The sequence below is a fragment of the Diaphorina citri genome, unplaced genomic scaffold (assembly GCF_000475195.1).
Source record: "Diaphorina citri unplaced genomic scaffold, Diaci psyllid genome assembly version 1.1 scaffold601, whole genome shotgun sequence".
NCBI lineage: Eukaryota > Metazoa > Arthropoda > Insecta > Hemiptera > Psyllidae > Diaphorina > Diaphorina citri.
The window spans coordinates 50695-72548 of NW_007378035.1; the positions used below are offsets into that span (position 1 = coordinate 50695).

Genomic DNA, 21854 nt, shown 5'->3' on the forward strand with positions numbered 1-21854 from the left:
TTATTATTATTATTATCTTTTTTTCTAAAAAAAAATTCTGTTGACATTTTCAAGCAAAGAAGTTTTTAATTTTTTCAAGTCTTCAGCATCTTCTTTTATCTTCTTAATTGGAAATTTTATAAATTTTATTTTTGAAGTGTCCCCCCTCCCTCCCCCTCACCCCTCATCGTGAATAATAATGATGATAATCATAATGCAAGAAAAAGAGGGTTATGTGAACATTTATTTTAAGAGGGGACTAACATCTTGGGTTTTTGTACCCCTAAAGAGGGTGAAGTAGATAATATGTAATTCTCGATTTAAATTAGTTAAATGTGTTTGCAAATGTCTCAAAACCCGGTCTAGCTCCTTGCAATCTAGCCAAATTCCTCTTGAGGTGCGTTTTCAGCTACTGGGACTGGAAGCAAGAATATATTACCTAAAGGTAATTTGTTTAAGCAAATAATTTACAAAAATTTCCACCTCGAAACGCCACAAATTTTTCATGTCGCTACAGGGAAGCATTTACAGAAGTAATGAAATAGTAATTAGTAATACTACTAATAATAATAAAATAAAAGACACCTAAAGGTATATCTAAACACACGACCGTCAGGTCACACTATGTGAGCTCATGTGGAGTCAGAAAGATGTAGTTCGAAGTTTTTCCATAATATTGTAGGTAATTTCGTTCAGGACAGCTACAATACCATCGTGACGTGTTAGTAGTGTAGCTGTCCTGAACGAAATTACCTACAACATTATGAGAAAACTTTGAACTAGATCTTTTAGACGTGATGGTCGTGTGTTTCTACAAGTCGATTTGTTTTTGAAGCGACCAATATCTAGCACCTAGCTTTATCTCTGTTTACTGTGAGCTGGCTGTGGGACTATAAACAGGGAGGAGAACAGCTAACCCTAACCAGCCTAGCTCGCTGATAGTTTCAAAGAGTTCTTTCTCCCTGCTTTTAAAGAATAAGCATAAGTCCTCACGATGGTTGACTGCGGTTCAGGACGAGCCAAATAAACATGGCTAGAGACCATCACCCCGGTGTATGGCAGATACAAAAAACTACTTTTGCAACATGCCCCGTGTTTTTACTCATGTATTTTTATACATAGAAATAGAAGTACATAATATATGTATTATACTTTTCTGAAACTCCAGGCAATAGGTAAGTAAATACTTACATGTCTGAGTCTAGAGGAAAGGTATAGAGAGGGGATATATTGTGAAAGTTTCAGCATATGGCTTCTAGACACTTGAAAGTTTAATCGCTTTTCTAAAAGCTGCACCGAGTTAGGAAAAGGTAGGTATCCTTTGTTTCTGAAACTAAAACTCAGTCATGTGACACATTGAGCATTGAGAAAGACTTATAGAGCGAGGCAGATAGTACTTGGAAATGAAATTTAGTACTTGGAAATGAAATTTAGTACTTGTTTAGTGCTTGGAAAAAAGATTCGAAGAGAAAATGAACTAGAGCTACCTACATACGTTTTCAAGTTTTCACCCTTTGTCTGAGAGACGCGACGCCTACGTTAAACTGAAAATAGACTTGTCAGTCAGTCTGGTTGTTACTTTGTTTCATCATGTTATTTTTGTGATACAGTATTTACCTTTCATTCACCTTCAGCTGTCATTAATCTAACCAAGCAGCCAAGCCAACGGCGTTCTAGGAAAACACGTGATGATTTATATTTAAGCCCGTTTTAAAATTCAAGGACAGGCGACATTGACAGCACGTTAAATGAACCAATTTCCTATTCCTATGGATCACTGAAGTACAGCAAAAACAACGTTGCGCGTGGTAATTTGGATCTCTCAGTCAGCTCCCAGGGCGTAGTGGTCACTGCACTCGCCTTGCACGCGGGAGACCCGGGTTCGATTCCCGGCGGGGTCAAGAAATTTGTATCATGCAAATGATTGATTCCGTGACTGGCTGTTGCGGGGCCCACTCAGCCTCGTGAGGAAAATGAGTAGCTATGACATATAAATGCGCATAGCGACCGGTGCCAGCATGGTAGGTAAACATTGGTTGTTAGAATTATTGAGATACTTATTGGGAAAAATCCTACAATGCTGCAGTGAGCACCAAAGTTGTGACATAATAACACAAAGAAATTGTTTTTATTTTAAGAGGGGACTAACATCTTAGGTTTTTGCCCCTAAAGAGGGTGAAGTAGATAATACGTAATTCTCAATTTAAATTAGTTAAATTTGTTTGCAAATATCTCAGAACCCGGTCTAGCTCCTTGAAATCTAGCCAAATTCCTCTTGAGGTGCGTTTTCAGGACTGGAAGAAAGAATAGGTATAGTACCTAAAGGTAATTTGTTTAAGCAAATAATTTACAAAAATTTCCACCTCGAAACGCCACAAATTTTTCATGTCGCTACAGGGAAGCAAACCACAAATCTCCTGGAAAGAAAGAATAGTAAAATATTATCAAAATTTCCAACTTGTCAGGCCGGGTCAGATGAGATGGCAAAGAAAGAGGTCGCAATACAAACATCTCAATCTCACGAAAGAACCTCTCCCAAAGCGGTAGGAATTTTTTCCTCACTCCCTTGTTTCCAAAAGAGGAGAGGGAGGAGAAAAGTCCGACAAAAACATGAGGAACGGAGAAGAGAAAGAGAGAGAGAGAAGGAAAGAGAGGGAGAAGGAAAGACAGGGAGAAATATAGAGAGGTAGAAGGAAAGAGAGGGAGAAATGGTTTGAGGAGAATTAAAGGAAGGGAAGGAGATTTGGATATAATTCCACCCTTTCCGGATTTGTGTTCACACATTCCCACTCGCTCACTTCATAAATTCAATATAAGGGTTATGTAGAATAACATAATAATATCATGAAGAGAGAAAAAAGAAATATCTGGCGAGAACATCGCACGGTTTTCCTTTACCTATTCAATTTGTTTAGGATATTTCTAACTGTTAAGGTGTGGCCAAACATGGTCGACCGGCTGTCATTCGATATCGATCTACGATTCTAAGAGGTGAATATAATTATGTTGTCGAGGAAATGTGGACGGTTCAGCCGGCATCGATTGATAGCCCCCTCCCTCCATCTTACTTTTCCTTCTCTTACTTTTTTCGAAGATATTTCACACAATTTAAATAAAATTCAAATTTTCCTCGACAGAACGGCTAGGACATTTCTAACTGTTAAGGTGTGGCCAATCATTCGATATCGATCTACGATTCTAAGAGGTGAATATAATTATGTTGTCGAGGAAATGTGGACGGTTCAGCCGGCATCGATTGATAGCCGGTCCACTATGTGTGGACACACCTTTAAGTCGTAAAGAGCGGTCGAAATGGCGCTAAGTCCCAAAAAGATATTCTTTTTGCGTATGTTCTACGAATGTTATTGCTCAAATTTAAAAAAAAAAATAACCCAATGTTAATAATTTCAGTTTTACATCACACAGTATAGGTCCCCCATGCATAATGCAACAGAAAGTAAAAATACAATATTAGAGTCAGAGAGAGAGAGAGAGAGAGAGAAGAACAACAACAACCTAGCTTTATGTACGAGGTTGAAACACATCAAACTTGCATAGCTAGCCATCCTTTTGACAGCCGATACGCATTGTAGATCCAAGAGAGAATTTGAGATGAAATAGAGGTTGAAAGAGGAGAGGGAGGAGGAGAGGGAAGAGGAGGAGGAAGAGGAGAGGGAAGAGGAGGAGGAAGAGAAGAGGGAAGAGGAGGAGGAAGAGGAGGAGGAAGAGGAGAGGGAAGAGGAGGAGAAAGAGGAGAGGGAAGAGGAGGAGAAAGAGGAGAGGGAAGAGGAGGAGAAAGAGGAGAGGGAAGAGGATGAGAAAGAGGAGAGGGAAGAGGAGGAGGAAGAGGAGAGGGAAGAGGAGGAGAAAGAGGAGAGGGAAGAGGAGGAAAAAGAGGAGAGGGAGGAGAAAAGTCCGACAAAAACATGAGGAACGGGAGAGGGAAAGAGAAGGAGAAGGAAAGAGAGAGAGAGAAGGAAAGAGAGGGAGAAATATAGAGAGGTAGAAGGAAAGAGAGGGAGAAATGGTTTGAGGAGAATTAAAGGAAGGGAAGGAGATTTGGATATAATTCGAGAAAAATCCAATTTTCTCGAAATTTCAAAGTCGTAAATATTGTGTTATTTTTTTTCTGATTTTTTGCCCCCTTCTCTCAATATTATTATCGCACTCCTCTTCTCTCCCATGTCCCTCTCTTTTTACTTTCTATTACCCTCAATAGTAAACCTACGCATAGCCCACGTAGTTGGCTTGGACGGGAGGGCACCTGTATTTTAAGCGCTAGGTTTGATTCCCACCCGGGGCGAACTTTACCCTCAACAGATAAGATTCGTTCTCGGCACGGCTGGCGTTCTCCTGTCCTGTCTTTCTTCTCTCTTCGATTTCGGGACGATAAGACCTCCGTTGTTACAGTCTAGGTAGGTTGAAATGACAAACATAATACATATACTTCTTCACTATTTGTGTTTGTCATTTCACAAATAGTGAAGAAGTATATGTTTGTCATTTCAACCTACCTAGTCAAGATGGACCTTCACAAAGTTACAGAATCTTCAATCTATTATCCGTTGTTACATGTTACAGTTTCCTCTAGCAATCTTCTACTTCTTCTAAAAAAAAAAAGTTATGAGATCCACATAAAATTGTGAAGAGGATATTGGAAAACCGAAATACACTGGTTCGAAACCACCATCATACACAACAAGCGCTAGGTTTGATTCCCACCCGGGGCGAACTTTACCCTCAACAGATAAGATTCGTTCTTGGAACGGCTGGCTTTCTCCTATCCTGTCTTTCTTCTCTCTTCGATTTCGGGACGATAAGATCTCCGTTGTTACATGTTACAGTTTCCTCTAGCAATCTTCTACTTCTTCTAAAAAAAAAAAGTTATGAGATCCACATAAATTGTGAAGAGCCTCTCAGCTTCACCAGAATAATTCATAAGTCAGGATTTAATTCATGATTTAGATTGAATTTTTAACAATAAATACGCTCTTGATGTAGCGAATAGGAAACGGTGTGATGTTTTCGCCATATATTTTATTTATTTTTTTCTAGACGGAAGGAAAAAGAGGACCCCCGTACATGTTGTATATGGGGAGTTTGTGTAAAATTCATTGCACAATATTCTGTACAGCCCCCCTGACATTTCATTCGGCCGAATAACCCTAGCCCAAAAATATGAGTTAACACGGCCGCTCCTGCTCGCTTCCTCTTCTCCTCCTTCCCTTCTGCTACATCTTCATATTTCTGCACCTCATCCTCCTCATGAGTTAACACGACTGCTTCTGCTCTTCCTCTCTTTCTACTTCTTCTCTTTTCCCTCCTCTTCCTACCCCTCTTTTCATCCCTTCCGATGTTCTATTTTTTCTTTCTCTTCCTTTTCCACGTCTTCTCTTCTTTTATACTACTTTCACACGGCCGCTCCTGCTCGCTTCCTCTTCTTCTCCTTCCCTTCTGCTTTCTCTTCATATTTCTGCACCTCATCCTCCTCATGAGTTAACACGACTGCTTCTGCTCTTCCTCTCTTTCTACTTCTTCTCTTTTCCCTTCTCTTCCTACCCCTCTTTTCATCCCTTCCGATGTTCTATTTTTTCTTTCTCTTCCATTTCCACGTCTTCTCTTCTTTTATACTACTTTCCCTTCATATTTCTGTATTTTCTGTTCCCTTTTTTCCTCCTTGTTTTGCTTCTTCTCCTTCTCTTTCCCTTTTTCTTCCTCTTCCCTTCTCTCTATTTCTATCCCTTCTTCTCTTCCCCTTCTTCCTTTTCCATCCTTTATATTCATCCTCCTTTGAACTCATCATCTCTGATTTTCTACTTCTCCTTCCCTTTTCTTCCTTCTTCTCTTTCTCTTCCTTTTCCACGTCTTCTCTTCTTTTATACTACTTTCCCTTCATATTTCTGTATTTTCTGTTCCCTTTTTTCCTTCTTGTTTTGCTTCTTCTCCTTCTCTTTCCGTTTTTCTTCCTCTTCCCTTCTCTCTATTTCTATCCCTTCTTCTCTTCCTCTTCTTCCTTTTCCATCCTTTATATTCATCCTCCTTTGAACTCATCATCTCTGATTTTCTACTTCTCCTTCCCTTTTCTTCCTTCTTCTTGTTCCCCTTCTCTTATCCCTTTTCCTCCTTCTTCGCTTTCCATTCCTTCAGAGGTTCTACTTCTCTTCCTCTCTGTTTGTATCCCTTCTTTTCTCTCCCTTCTTCTTTTTCCTCTCTTATCCTTTCCCCTCCTCAATCTCCTCATCTACTATCTCTTCCTTCTTTGCTTTCCATTCCTTCCGACGTTCTACTTCTCTTCCTCTCTCTTTGTATCTTTTCTCCTCCTCATCCTCCTTTAGACTCCCTCGTTCTCTCTATTTCTTTTCCTTCTCCTCTCTGTTCCTTTCTTTCCCTTCTCTTCATCCCCTGGCTTCCGATGTTAAGCACTATGTAGATTGGTCATAGCTACACTTGGAATAGCTTTGAACCTGTCATCCCCGATGTTCTCACAGCACGGTTCATTAATATTGCACGGGACCGAGCGCTTGTAAATACAAAAGAGGAGGGGTTCCCAAACTTTAGAGTACTTTTTCTTCCTCTTCCCTTCTCTCTATTTCTACCCCTTCTTCTCTTCCTCTTCTTCCTTTTCCATCCTCCTTTGAACTCATCATCTCTGATTTTCTACTTCTCCTTCCCTTTTCTTCCTTCTTCTTGTTCCCCTTCTCTTATCCCTTTTCCTCCTTCTTCGCTTTCCATTCCTTCAGAGGTTCTACTTCTCTTCCTCTCTCTTTGTATCCTTCCTCCTCCTCATCCTCCTTTAGACTCCCTCATTCTCTCTATTTCTTTTCCTGCTCCTCATATCCCCTGGCTTCCGATGTTAAGCACTATGTAGATTGGTCATAGCTACACTTGGAATAGCTTTGAACCTGTCATCCCCGATGTTCTCATCCATCCTCCTTTGAACTCATCATCTCTGATTTTCTACTTCTCCTTCCCTTTTCTTCCTTCTTCTTTTTCCCCTTCTCTTATCCCTTTTCCTCCTTCTTCGCTTTCCATTCCTTCAGAGGTTCTACTTCTCTTCCTCCCTGTTTGTCTCCCTTCTCTTTCCCCTTTTCTCTCCCTTCTTCTTTTTCCTCTCTTATCCTTTCTCCTCCTCAATCTCATCTCCTGTCTCTTCCTTCTTCGCTTTCCATTCCTTCCAACGTTCTATTTCTCTTCCTCTCTCTTTGTATCCTTACTCCTCCTCAAACTCCTTTACACTCCCTCGTTCTCTCTATTTCTTTTCCTTCTCTTCATTCCCTGGCTTCCGATGTTAAGCACTATGTAGATTGGTCATAGCTACACTTGGAATAGCTTTGAACCTGTCATCCTCGATGTTCTCACAGCACGGTTCATTAATATTGCACGGGACCGAGCGCTTGTAAATACAAAAGAGGAGGGGTTCCCAAACTTTTGAGTATCTGACACCCCTCGGTTCTCTTGGCGTAACACCGGACATCAATAGATCAGTTGCGCTTACTTGGGTGATGTTTCAAAGTCATAGAGTAGGAAAAATGAGGACCAACGGAATTTTTCTTTTTCTTCTATCTTCTTGTGTTATCGTGTTGACCTAGCACCTTGAAATAAAAAGAGTAAATACCTATATTTACCTACCTGTTTTCTGCAGGAAGCAGGAATAAGATGCAGATTTTGAGGCTGTATTCAGCAACGCCATAGGACTCTTCTCAATCATCTGATAAGGGACACACTGCGGGATGGACATGCCACGATTGAGACCTGTAAATTCAAGATTTATTATTATTATTTATTTATTTATGTCTAAAACCAAACGTCAGCCCAAAGCAATCACCCTAGTTAGGGCCGATTGAGAGGCTGACGAAAAACGCCGATTTGTTTACTAAATATTATATCTAAAGCAGGGGTTCTCAACCTTTTAGTAAACACGTACCACTTGAAATTTTCAGAGATTTTGACGTACCACCTTATATTTATATATGGACTCAACTTCTGTGATTAGAAAGATAAAAACTAAACCTCTCTAAATAAACAAAATCTCTAAATAATAAAAACTAAATCTCTCTCTCCTCTTCGGATTTATTTTTTAAGACTAAAATAACTAAGTAGGTACCTACTTACATTTTTGCCCCTAGATAGTCATCGCCCCCTTTATCGCTCCTTTTATTGATCGCCCCCCATATCGCCCCCTAAGGCTTCATCGCCCCCAAGGGGGCGATATCGCCCAGGTTGGGAAACACTGGGTTAGAGTATATTGTAAAAGTTAGGGTAAAAGAACACTCAAACAAGCATCATTCAATAGGAAAAGGAAAGTCGTGTGATGTTCACACCAGATTTTTATCTTTCATTGTTTCTAACTTTTCCCCGACTATATTTTATTTTTTACAACACTTTGTCGTTCAATCCTCCTCTTCTAGTTCTCTTTTCTACTGCTTCCATCTTATTCGTTGTGATCTTCTTCTTTTCCTTCTCCCTTCTTCTTCTTCTTCGTCGACTAATGTCGTGTCCTTCTGATGGTTCATACCAAATTTGATGCTTTCCTGAAGAAATTACCCTTTTTATGTTCTCTTTCTTCACTCTTTCCTCCTCCTCCTCCGTCTTCTTCTCAATTATTTCTTCCATGTCGTATCTTCTGACTTCTCCTCCTCCTCCTCTTCTTCTTCTTCTTCTTCATCATTATTCCATGTCGTATTTTCTTCCTACTCCTCCTCTTTTTTCTCTTCATATTCTTCTTCTTCTTCCAATCTTTTTGTCTTTATTTTACGAGGCAAATCACCGTTTTCGCTCACCTCTCATACTTGTCTGTCGTTTTAATTGCTATACGTCGTGTGACTTTTACTGTTCTTTTTTTAATATCCTTGTGCCTATTTATTTGTTTAATTGTTTGTGAAATGTTAAAGGGCCTCCTTTGTTTGTTGAGAGACAATTTAAAAAAAAAAAAAAAAAAAAAAAAAAAAATTCCAAAAAAGAGAGAAGAAGAGTTTTAAAGAAGTAATGAAATAGTAATTAGTAATACTACTAATAGATAATAAAATACAAAGACACCTAAAGGTGATTATCAAACACACGACCGTCAGGTCAGCATCTATGTGAGCCTCATGTGAGTCAGAAAGATGTAGTTCGAAGTTCCATAAATACGTAGGAATTTTCGTGTCAGGACAGCTACAATACCATCGTAGACGTGTTACGTAGTGTAGCTGTCCTGAAGCGAAATTACCGAAAAAAAAAAAAAAAAAAAAAAAAAAAAAAAAAAAAAAAAAAAAAAAAAAAAAAAAAAAAAAAAAAAAAAAAAAAAGAAAAAAAAATAAAAAAAAAAAAAAAAACAAACAAAAAAAAAAACAAAAAAAAAAAAAAAAAAAAAAAAAAAACAAAAAAAAAAAAAAAAAAAAAAAAAAAAAAAAAAAAAAAAAAAAAAATACCAACATTATGAGAAAACTTTAACTAATGCTTTTATAACCGTGATGGTCGTGTGTCTTCTACAAGTGTTTGTTTTTGGAAGCGACCAATATCTAAGCACCTAGCTTCTATCTCCTGTTACGTGAGCTGGCTGCACCATAAACAGGAGGAGAACAGCTACCCCTAAACCATCCTAGTCTCGCTGATAGTTTCAAGAGTTCTTTTCTCCCTGCTTTTAAAGAATAAGCATAAGTCCTCACGATGGTTGACTGCGGTTCAGTGACAGAGCCAAATAAACAGGCTATGAGGGCCATCAAGCCCCCGGGTAAATGGCAGATAACAAAAAGATGGTCTTTCTTTACTCTGCAAACACGCATTCGGCGAAAGGCCTCATAAGCCGCTACAACAAGAAACAACAACACCTAGCTTTAGTACGAGGTTGAAACACATCAACTTTGCATAGCTAAGCCATACCCTTTTGAAGCCGATACGCATTGTAGAATCCGCAATGAGAGAATTTGATATGAAAATCAGGAGGTGAAAGAGGAGGGGAGGTGAAAGGAGAGGGGAAGGGAGAGGAAGAGGAGAGGCAAGAGGAGAAGGAAGAGAAGAGGGACAGAGAGAGAAGAGGAGAGGAAGAGTAGAGGAAGAGGAGGAGAAAGAGGAGAAGGGAAAGGAGGAGAAAGAGGAGAGGGAAGAGGATGAGAAAGAGGAGAGGGCAAGAGGAGAGAAGATAGAAGAGGGAAAGGAGGAGGAAAGGAGAGGGAAAGAGGGAGAAAGAAGGAGAGGGAAGAGGAGGAAAAAGAGGAGAAGGGCGAGGAAAAGTCCGACAAAAACATGAGGAAACGGAGAGGGAAAGAGAAGAGAAGAAGAGAGAGAGAGAAGGAAAGAGGAGAAATATAGAGAGGTAGAAGAAAGAGAGGGAAAGGTTGAGGAGAATTAAAGGAAGCGGAAGGAGATTTGGCATATCAATTCAAGGAAGCGGAAAAGAGATTAGGGAGGGAAGGAGGAGGTTTGGATATAATTCAAGAAGGGAAAAGAGATTACGGAAGGAAAGAGGAGATTAAGGGAGGGAAGAGGGAGAGATTCTAGGGAAGTAAGAGGAGGCCGTACAAGTGGGTAGGATACCGCTCTGTGGACCTACAGGTCAGTATTAGGGCCAGTTTGTAACAAGTGACACAAGTGAGGGGGAACGGGAGGGGAGGAGGGGGGGGGGAAGGATATCGAATAGGCTAAGAGGTATTGTATGCCACAGATACCTACGTTATTTTGTACGAATTACATAAAGGTAATAAAAAGTAAATTCCAAAGTGGTACCCTCATAGGTGAGTGTTTTTGGCCACAGATTTTTTCTAAAAATCAAATTCACACAATATTTTTCTTCGGAAATTATTGAATCCCGAACTATTGATTTTATACGACGGATTTTATACAATAGAAGATTTCATACGACAAATGCTTTTCGGGAAACAGGCTATCTTCTTGTTATCGTGTTGACCTAACACCTTGAAATAAAAAGAGTAAATACCTATACTTACCTACCTGATTTCTGCAGGAAGCAGGAATAAGATGCAGATTTTGAGGCTGTATTCAGCAACGCCATAGGACTCTTCTCAATCATCTGATAAGGGACACACTGCGGGATGGACATGCCACGATCACGACCTGTAAATTCAAGATTTTTTATTATTATTATTTATTAATGTCTAAAACCAAACGTCAGCCCAAAGCAATCACCCTAGTTAGGGCCGATTGAGAGGCTGACGAAAAACGCCGATTCCGTCTATACACGGGAAAAGGCGAAGAAAAAAAGATTACTTATTTGTTTACTAAATATTAGATCTAAAGGACAGTGGTATGCCCCAACTTGCGGTATATAATAGTAAAAAATAAAAATCAAAATGAGACCGGAGAGGAGTAAAGAACAGTCTCCCCTAATATTTGAGACAGGCCATTTTCCCCTCTATTTTATTCTTACTCCCCAATTTGCCCTTGAAAAATGGTGGACAGTGTTACCCTTTAAGGACCGTGATGCCCCAACTTGCGGTATATCATAAAAATCCTGTCTTTTCCTATGGAAATGAGACCTTCGGAGAATTGAGTTAAAGAATGCCGTCTCTCTTATATTATTCTAGAGAGGCCATTTTCCTTTCTCTGATAAATTGCAACTTGGGACAAACTTTGTTATCTTTTTCCCTATACTTACTTTAGGTTTCCAAAAATTTATGACCCTAGCTCCCCTATTGAGTTAAAGAATGCCGTCTCTCTTATATTATTCTAGAGAGGCCATTTTCCTTCCTCTGATAAATTGCAACTTGGGACAAACTTTGTTATCTTTTTCCCTATACTTACTTTAGGTTTCCAAAAATTTATGACCCTAGCTCCCCCTTTCCTTCAGTGAAATATATGCCTAGGACGAAACTTTTCTTTGGTAAATCTGCCTATGATAGTTTTGGATGTATTATTTATTTGTTGAACTATAATAATGGCAGCCATTTTGTGAGTCTGAGACTTTCCGGATTTTTATTATAATTATTTCTTATTTATTTATCATACATTTTGTTTCGGTCGGGAAAAAAATTGTGTCGTGTGTTGTGGGAACACTCTATTTAAATTACATTGCCTACAGGCCTACAGGACATTCTGAAAAAAATCGGATTAAACTCCTAAGTGGGAACACGTACGGCCTTTAGGGGAAAATCTGTACAGCCAGCAAAATTGTTAAAATAATCACGAACGTAAATAAAAAACTCTAGTCTTTATGTCTGAAAGCATGTATTATTTATTTGTTGAACTATAATAATGGCAGCCATTTTGTGAGTCTGAGACTTTCCGGATTTTTTATTATAATTATTTCTTATTCATTTATCATACATTTTGTTTCGGTCGGGAAAAAAATTGTGTCGTGTGTTGTGGGAACACTCTATTTAAATTACATTGTCTACAGGACATTCGGAAAAAAATCGAATTAAACTCATAAGTGGGAACACGTACGGGCCTTTAGGGGAAAATCTGTACAGCCAGCAAAATTGTTAAAATAATCACGAACGTAAATAAAAAACTCTAGTCTTTATGTCTGAAAGCGATGGCTATTGAACATTTCAAATTGAATTCGACAATCTCTCTTCCAGATATTTCCAGGTCCCTTTACAATTTCAACTTTTGTTATCTTTGTATTTTCATCTTAATTATTTCTCGATTCATTTGTTCTTCGTTACTTTTCTTGTTGTCCCTTTACAATTTCAACTTTTGTTATCTTTGTATTTTCATCTTAATTATTTCTCGATTCATTTGTTCTTCGTTACTTTTCTTGTTGTATTTGTGTTGTTTTGTTTGAACAATGGAATAAGGGTGATAATTGTGATAATGGTTTTCTATCTTGTCTTGATAATGCGCTTGGGGTTTGACGTTTTTGCTAATGAAACCCTGTGTGTTTTTGAGATAAACAGGGGCGGATTTAGAGGCCCCAACAGGCCCGGGCCTGCGAGTCCAAAGAACACAAGAGACAATTCAGTAAAGGCCTTAATATCGGAAAGCCACACAAATGTAAAAGAAGGGGAAATACTCAAAAAATATTTTAGTCAATTTTTCTGGCCAGCCTAGTTAGTTTGGTTGGTAGAGTGTCTGCCTTGTAAGCGCTAGGCCGGGTTCGATTTCCAACCAACAATTGAGTAAAGGCCTTAATATCGGAAAGCCACACAAATGTAAAAGAAGGGGAAATACTAAAAAAAATACATTTTAGTCAATTTTTCTGGCCAGCCTAGTTAGTTTGGTTGGTAGAGTGTCTGCCTTGTAAGCGCTAGGCCGGGTTCGATTTCCAACCGGGGCGGTTTTATCCCTGAACTGATAATGTTCGTTCTTGGAAGGGCTGGCTTTCTCCTATCCTGTCTTCCTTCTCTCTTCAATTTCGGTACGATAGCAGTTAGAGTTCCTTCTATCAAACCTAAAAAAAAAAGTTTGGATCATTAGACGGAGAAATTCTGGGGTTTCAAGTTTATTCGAGACACCCTGTCTTCTTAATTATATTAATTTAATATCATTTTCGTAATGAAGTTTATTTTCACATTGTCTTATTCTGTCTGCATTCTTCTTCGAGTTATATCCTCTGCTACATGTTTCCTTCTGTTGTTTATGTCTGTGTGTACCTCTCTATCTATCCCTCAATTTCTCGGTAAAAAAGAGAGCCTTTTCTATCGAGGGAAAAATTGAAAGAGGCAAAAAACTGAGTTCCTATATACATTTTTTTAGGTCGCTTTTTTGTATCTCTTTCTCTCCCTCCCTCTTTCCTTCCCTCCCCTCCTCCTCCCTTGCGAAGAAAATGGAACGCTCTGTCATTCAGTGGTTCCCAAACCCCCTGTGTTCTGAGAACCCCCACAAAGCTGATATTTTTTGAGAACCTCCTCAAGGCAGATGTTTTATGAGAATCCCCACAAGGCTGATGTTTTCTGAGAATCACAAGGCTGATGGGTTCTGAGGACCCCCACAAGGCTGATATTTTCTGAGACCGATATTTTCTGAGAACCTCCTCAAGGCAGATGTTTTCTGAGAATCTCCACAAGGCTGATGTTTTCTGAGAATCACAAGGCTCATGGGTTCTGAGGACCCCCACAAGGCTGATATTTTTAGAGACCCTCTACAAGGCTGATATTTTCTGAGAACAACACCAAGGCTGATCTGAGAACCTCCTCAAGGCAGATGTTTTCTGAGAATCCCCACAAGGCTGATGTTTTCTGAGAACCTCCTCAAGGCAGATGTTTTCTGAGAATCCCCACAAGGCTGATGTTTTCTGAGAATCACAAGGCTGATGGGTTCTGAGGACCCCCACAAGGCTGATATTTTCTGAGACCCTCTACAAGGCTGATATTTTCTGAGAACAACACAAGGCTGATGTGTTCCGAAAACCCCTAAGCCTATAACACCTGAGAACCCCGAAGGCTGTCATTTTCTGAGAACTCCCAAAAGGCTGATATTTTCTGAGAACCCTTAAGCCTATAACATCTGAGAACCCCGAAGGCTGAGATTTTCCGAGAATCTATGCCTATAACATCTGAGAACCACCACAAGGCTGATATTTTCTAAGAACCTCCACAAGGCTGATATTTTCTGAGAATCCTCACAAGGCTGATGTTTTTCTGAGAACCCCTGTCTTATCCCCGACACAGAGTCGCACGGGTACAGAAACCTTTAAGCCTTTGCTCAAAGCTGTCTTCCTATGCCTATAACATCTGAGAACCACCACAAGGCTGATATTTTCTAAGAACCTCCACAAGGCTGATGTTTTCTAAGATCCTCCACAAGGCTGATATTTTCTGAGAATCCTCACAAGACTGATGTTTTTCTGAGAACCCCTGTCTTATCCCCGACACAGAGTCGCACGGGTACAGAAACCTTTAAGCCTTTGCTCAAAGCTGTCTTGAATATTTAGCAGCTGATGGAGGATAAAACAAGGAGGGGGGAGACAGAGGGGGAGAGAGAGTGGGAGGGAGAAGAAGGGGGGAGAGAGAGAGAAAGAGATACACACACACAGAGGGAGGGGAAGAGAGGGTAGAGGGAAAAAGGAAAGATAGGTAAAAAAGGAAAAGAAGAAAAGGGAGAGGGAGGGAAGAGAAAATAGAGGATGGAAGAGGGAGAAAAAGAGGCAGGAGAGAAAAAAGGAGTGGGAGAGAGACGGAGGGTGAAGAGGGGTGGAAGAGGAGGGAAAAGAGGGGGAAGATAGGAGAGGAAGAAAGAGAAGGGGAAACAGAAGAGGGAGAGGAGAAAGAGATTGGGGTACTTCCCTAAACCCTCTCTCCGTCTAAAACTCTAAACATTAATTGCAAAGAGAAAAGAGAGAGAGAGAGAGGGGAAGGCGAGGGGAGGATTCTTTCCTTCAGCTTGTGTGGAGTAAAAAAAATGAGAAAGAAGGATTTGCAGACAGGAGTGAAAGAGAAAGGAGAAGGAAGAGAAGAAGGAAAAAAATATAAGAGAGATGCAAATTTCAGTTGGATAAGAGCAGACCTAAATTCTTCTTCTCCTCCTCTTCATTCATCTCCTCCTCCTCCTCCTTCCCCTTATTCTCCTCCTCCTCCTTCTCCTCCTTCCCCTTCTTCTACTCCTCCTCCTTCCCCTTCTTCGTTTTCTCTCTCCTCTCTTTTCCCTTAGGTCTCATTCTTTTTATTTCTCTCCTTCTTCGTTTTTTTTTTTTTTAACTTTTTTTTTCGCATGAAAGTCACATTAGTCACAAGATAAAAGCGTAACACTTTTTGCATGTTAGCTCAGGCCTGTACAACCTGGCTGGCAAGAGTGCCCGATAAACGAAGCGCAGGGAACACTATTTCAACTTCCGCTATTTTCGTCCAAAGCTCAAAAGGAGTTAGCGGTTCTCAGGAGTTTACCTTTAGCTACAGGTCGCTCAAACTTTACACGGAGATTCCCTGGGCTCTGATTTCAGGAGATAAGGTTCGGCCGTTATTCAGGGCCAAAATTCCGCTATTTCTAATAGTACTAAGTGCTATATGAGACCCACATTAAAAAAGGAGGCTACCAATTGACCAACACCATCACCATTGTGAAATTACTTTCAAAATATGTTTAGCAGGTGAGATTAAAGAGCTCAACCAGGTATTTCCTATGTTTTAAATTTTGAAAAATGATACACACCACAACTTATTTTTTTATTGATATTCATTAGAGTGTTCCAACATTGAATAACACAACTTGTATCTGCACAGATATCAAATGTGGACCTCAGTCAACGGACACCCAAATTTAACCACTCCTTTCCGAGTTTACGGAAAACTGACAGAGCACGAAACAGGGAACAAAGTGGACAGTTTAACACGAGGAATAATACAACATGCGAAACCACCGTAACAAATGTAAACCCCACCACGCAAACCAGTGCTTTTCAAACTGTGTGCCGCGGCAATCTAGTGTGCCGCGAGATTGGGCATTTTTCCTTAGAAGGTCACAAAACTGATGAGACAAAGAAAGATCGCTGGTCAAATTAGGGCAAAAAGGTCTGAGGCGCTATTAAAAGGACATTTAACTTACAACACACATATGCTGGGGGGGAGGGTGCCGCAGATTGGACTCTTGAAAAGTGTGCGGCGATGGCAACAACTTTGAGAAGCACTGATCGTAAACACAGACACTACTAAACCCCACACAACTCTACATAACAGTTTCCTTTACATAAATCTCACTCTGAGGATTCAGGTGACAAAGGGATTTTTTTCTAGTAGTTCAGTGAACTGTACCGTTGATCTAACTCGGAAAAGGGGCCCCGGAGGGTCAAAAATGTAAACTAAACCCCAACACGTAAGAACAGCACACAGACAAGTACCTACCTACATACTACCAAATCCGAAATTCCATGCGTCAGCCGGGATTGATCCCATTTTATCCTGAATGGCTGCTGGCTTTCTCCTATCCTGTCTTCCTTCTCTCTTCGCTTTCGGGACGAAAATTTCTTCTTCTTCTTCTTCTCCTTTTTCTTGCATATGTATACATATTAGGTATGTATTATTTATTTTATAAAACTTAAATATTTCAGGATTAGTCAAGTGGACTGGAACTTTAAGATATGCAACGGTCTTACTTCCACCATCTTTCCTTCTCCCTTTCCTCTTGTTCTCATTTTCATTTCCTCTTCCTCCTTTTCTTCTTATCATTTGTCTATTTTTTATTTTTTTTTTTGTCTTGTTTTTCTCCCCCTGTTTCACTTCCCCATCCTGCACTTTCCAATTTTGCACTTGGTATGATACTCTTGATACTTATGATGTAATATTACAAAAGAAAAAATCTTTAAACCCCTTGCATAATAAATAATATAGCTAATATTTGCTGTGCTGTTAATAATTTGCAAAAGAGATCAAAGCAAATTTGTTTTCAGAACACCAGCCCAGTCCCAAAAATATCGAAAAAGAGGAAAAAATCCAAAAACCTGGCCTTCAATCAAAATCCCTAATGAAAAATAAATAAATAAACAAGATGGCGACGCGACGTGACAAAGAAGCTAAGAGAAACATCTTCCCCCCTGAGGCTGCTTAGCCCTAATATTTGCTGTGCTGTTAATAATTTGCAAAATAGAACAAAGAAATTTGTTTTCAGAACACCAGCCCAGTCCCAAAAATATCGAAAAAGAGGAAAAAATCCAAAAAACCCTGGCCTTCAATCAAAATCCCTAATGAAAAATAAATAAATAAACAAGATGGCGACACGACATGACGAAGAAGCTAAGAGAAACATCTTCCCCCCTGAGGCTGCTTTATTAACATTGATTATTTATTTATTTAACTATTTATTTATTTACTTACATATAATTATATTTACTTCTTATCGGGCAAAAATCATCGACAAAATTTTCGGACCAAAATACCAAATCTAATCCCACAGAGACGCTGAAATTTATGATGGAAATAATATTGAGAAAAAGAGGGGAAGAGAAAAAATAGAGACAGAGGAAAGAGAGAGAGAGAAGAGAGAAAGGTGAAGTGAAGAGAAGAGAGAGAGAGGAGAGAAAGGTGAAGTGAAGAGAAGAGAGAGAGAAAGAAGGGAGAATGAAATTAAGAGAGAAGAGGGAGAAAGGTGAAGTGAAGAGAAGAGAGAGAGAGGAGAGAAAGGTGAAGTGAAGAGAAGAGAGAGAGAAAGAAGGGAGAATGAAATTAAAGAGATAGAGGAGAGAGGGATACCTAGAAACGAGTTAAAGAGAGGAAGAAAAGAAAAGAGAGGAGAAGGGAAGGGAGGGAGAAGAGTGTGAATACCTATGCGAAAGAATATATTATATGTGGAAGAGAAATAAATAAGAAGAGAAGGAGATGTAAAGAAAAAGTCTCTCTCTCTCCCTCTCTCTCTCTCTCTCTCTCTCTCTCTCCAACCTGCTCCTGGGTATTCTCTCTCCTCTTCTCGCTTTTACAAAAGTCTTAATCTTATGATGTTGTACAGCGTTCTCTATCTCTCTCTCTACCTGCTCCTGGGTATTCTCTCTCCTCTTCTCGCTTTTACAAAAGTCTTAATCTTATGATGTTGTACAGCGTCCTCTATCTCTCTCTCTCCCTCTCTTCCCTGTCTTCCCTCTCCCTGTCTTTCTCTCTCTCCCTCTCTTCCCTGTCTTCCAGAAAAAGTCTCTCTCCCTCTCTCTCTCTCTCTCTCTCCAACCTGCTCCTGGGTATTCTCTCTCCTCTTCTCGCTCTCTTTTACAAAAGTCTTAATCTTATGATGTTGTACAGCGTTCTCTATCTCTCTCTCTCTCTCTCTCTCTTCCCTGTCTTCCCTCTCCCTGTCTTCCTCTTCCTCTCTCTCTCTCTCTCTCTCTCTCTCTCTCTCTCTCTCTCTCTTTCTCTCTCTCTCTCTCTCTCTCTCTCTCTCTCTCTCTCTTTCATGACGATGTTTGTAAATATTGCATGAATTTGGGAAATAAAATGAAAATTCCATCCCAAAATTGTAAAACAAAAATAATATGCTCCAAAAGGCAATCTCTTTCCTTCTCCTTCCCCCCCTCCTCTCTCTCCTTTTCCATTCTCGTTTCTTTTTACTCTCTCTTTCCTCATTCCCCTCCTCCCTCTTCATTGCTCCATCATCGCCATTCATCATTCTCCTTCCTTTTTTTTTAGTCTCTCCATCCACGAAAGTTTAAAATGAAAATCACTAGATTCACTAGTGTAGATGTTTAATAATAATAATAATGAAGGAGTTGCAAATGGGAAAATATTATTAATACCAGGTCGATTCCTACCTAAATAGTTGTGAAAAATCCAAATCTGGGTGCAAAATTCCGAAAAAGTGACCTTAAAAGGTCGAAAATTCAATTTTTAATTGCCGTTCTAATGAAAAAGTTCAAAGAGTTGTGACGTCAGATTTCACGTCAAAATGCGCAGAAACGCTTGCGCACAAACAAACGAAGCGGGAGTCATGAATTATGACGTCATCGCCTACGGGAGTGTATGCCGTGACGTCAAACTTCACGATTTACCGGTATTTTAAAAATCGATTTATCTCGGTATCTAGAAGTCGTAGAAGAAAAAGAAAAATTCCGTTGGTCCTCATTTTTCCTGCTCTATGACTTTGAAACATCACCCAAGTAAGCGCAACTGTTCCATTCTTTGTGGTAAAGCAGAGAGCTTCTCCACAACTTTTGTGGGTATCACAGCATGACTACGTGCCTCCTTTATTTAATAATTCTCATTTACTCGGGTCATCATTTTATACTGGTACCTAATGTCGCCACTGGTCGCTACTCGATTGAAGTAGCTACTCAATTGTCCTCACGAGTCTGAGTGAACCCCGAACTCCAATCATAGAACCGAAAAAAACTTCGACCCCGCCGGGAATCGAACCCGGGACCTCCGGAGTGCAAACCTAGTGTGATATTCATTCGGCCACGGAGGCTACTTTTTTTTATCATTTAAATAATTAGGTTTTAGGTACAACTGACTAAGTTCCGTCTCCCCCTCTTGTCTCCTATCTGCTTTCTAATGCTATTATGAATGTATGTTGTGAGCGCGATGAAATATTGTACGTTTCACTACATCACACGGTAACTTGGCAACAGGGTATGCTAAGTCAAAATGTTAACTTTCTTTTATTTTGTATTCATTCAAATCTCACGACAGTTACGACACATTATTCTTAAGGTGATTCTTTTTTTTTCATTATTTTAAGGGGTTTGATAGTGGGAACTGTAACTGCTAGGATCTTATCGTCCCGAAATTGGGAAGGAAGACAGGATAAGAAAAAGTCAGCCGTTCCGAGGTACGAACCTTATCCATTCAGGATAAAATCCGCCCGGGCGGGAATCGAATCGGCGGCCTAGCGCTTACAAGGCAGACGCACTACCAACTAAGCTAACTAGGCTGGCTCTCCCGCGTATTTTAAAATCACCCCTGATCAGCACATTTTCTTTCTCTAATATCCCCCAACTCTGCCTTGTAAGGCAGACGCGCTACCAACCAAGCTAACTAGGCTGACGCTTTCTTTTCTATTTTGTATTCACTCAAACCTCACGACACAGCACTGCTAAGGTGATATTGTAAGGCTCTCAGCTTCGCCACAAATAATTGGGAAGGAAGACAGGATAGGAGAAAGCCAACCGTTCCGAGGTACGAACCCTATTCCATCAGGATAAAATCCGCCCGGGCGGGAATCGAACCGGCGCGGTCTAATGCTTACAAGGCAGACGCGCTACCAACCAAGCTAACTAGGCTGACGCTTTCTTTTCTTTTGTATTCAAATATCACTACACAGCACTGCTAAGGTGCTCTCAGCTTCGCCACAAATAATTAATGATTAGATTTAGACATTTAGATTATTCTCAAATGTCACCGTTTCTGTAGGATATGAAATGCTTTAGTTCTGGCAAACTGCTTTGTTTTGCCTTTACAGTTTAAGTATAATATGTACCCTACCTAGTATAATACTATTTACCATTGTAGGCGCCCTACCTACCTGCTTACTGGGAGAAAGATATTACAATATAATTAATATGTATGACATTTCATACAAACTACTTTAGAGAGAGAGAACGAGGGAGAGAAATGAAAGGAAAGAGGTAGGACGGAGGAGAGAGAGAGATAAAGAGGAAGAAAGAGAGAGGAGAGAGCCTCTATTCCCTCCCTCTTCCCTCAAAAGATAGGGAGGCAGAGAGAGAGAGAGAAGGAGGAAGAGGAAATAAAAAGAAATGGAGGTAGGACGGAGGAATTGGAGGGAAAGAGAAATAGAGAGTTTAAAAGAAGAGGTGAGGAAAGAGAGAAAGAGGAAGACAAAGAAAAGGAAAGAGGTAGGACGGAGGAGAGAGAGAGCGCGCCTCTATTCCTTCCCTCTCCCCTCAAAAGATAGGGAGGCAGAGAGAGAGAGAGAGAGAGAGAAGGAGGAAGCGGAAATAAAAGGAAATGGAGGTAGAACGGAGGAGAGAGAGAGAGCGCCTTTATTCCTTCCCTCTTCCCTCAAAAGATAGGGAGGCAGAGAGAGAGAGAACGAGGAAGAGGACATAAAAGGAATGGAGGTAGGACGGAGGAATTTGAAGGAAAGAGAAATGGAGAGTTTAAAAGAAGAGGTGAGGAAAGAGAGAAAGAGGAACAAAAATAAAGAGTAGAGGAGTATCTATTCCTCTTTAGATGAGAGAGGGAGAGAAAGAGGGAGGCAGGGGAAGCAGTGAAAGAAAGAGAGGAAGAAGGAAAGAGAGAGAGGAAGAGGTAGAAAAGGAAAGAAAAAGAGTCTCTCTGTTCCCCCTCTTTCGACAGGACCTCTCCTGTCGAAAGAGGGGGATGGAGGGAGGGAGAGATTCACCTACCTCTACCTACCTACATACTTTTCATACAATTTTCCCTTTCATTACAATCGGAACCACGTTTGCTGAAGTTTTTTATCCTTTGTATGCAAACGTTTTTCTTTAGATGAGAGAGGGAGAGAAAGAGGGAGGCAGTGAAAGAAAGAGAGGAAGAGAGAAAGAGAGAGAGAGAGAGGAAGAGGAGGAGGTAGAAAAGGAAAGAAAAAGAGTCTCTCTGATGGAG

At 40.1% G+C, this 21854-nt stretch overlaps 1 protein-coding gene across 1 annotated transcript in view; it reads right to left on the reverse strand.

Moving 5' to 3' along the window:
* Nucleotides 1-2323: 2323 nt before the first annotated feature.
* Nucleotides 2324-21854, reverse strand: part of LOC103510458 — a 41859-nt gene continuing 22328 nt past the window's right edge. The window contains exons 2-3 of the mRNA XM_026824494.1: nucleotides 7605-7731; nucleotides 2324-2396 (exon numbers count right to left, since the gene is read on the reverse strand). Of these exons, the coding sequence (XP_026680295.1) occupies nucleotides 2363-2396; nucleotides 7605-7731 (161 nt within the window). The 3' untranslated portion in view covers nucleotides 2324-2362. The remainder of the gene's footprint in view (nucleotides 2397-7604; nucleotides 7732-21854) is intronic.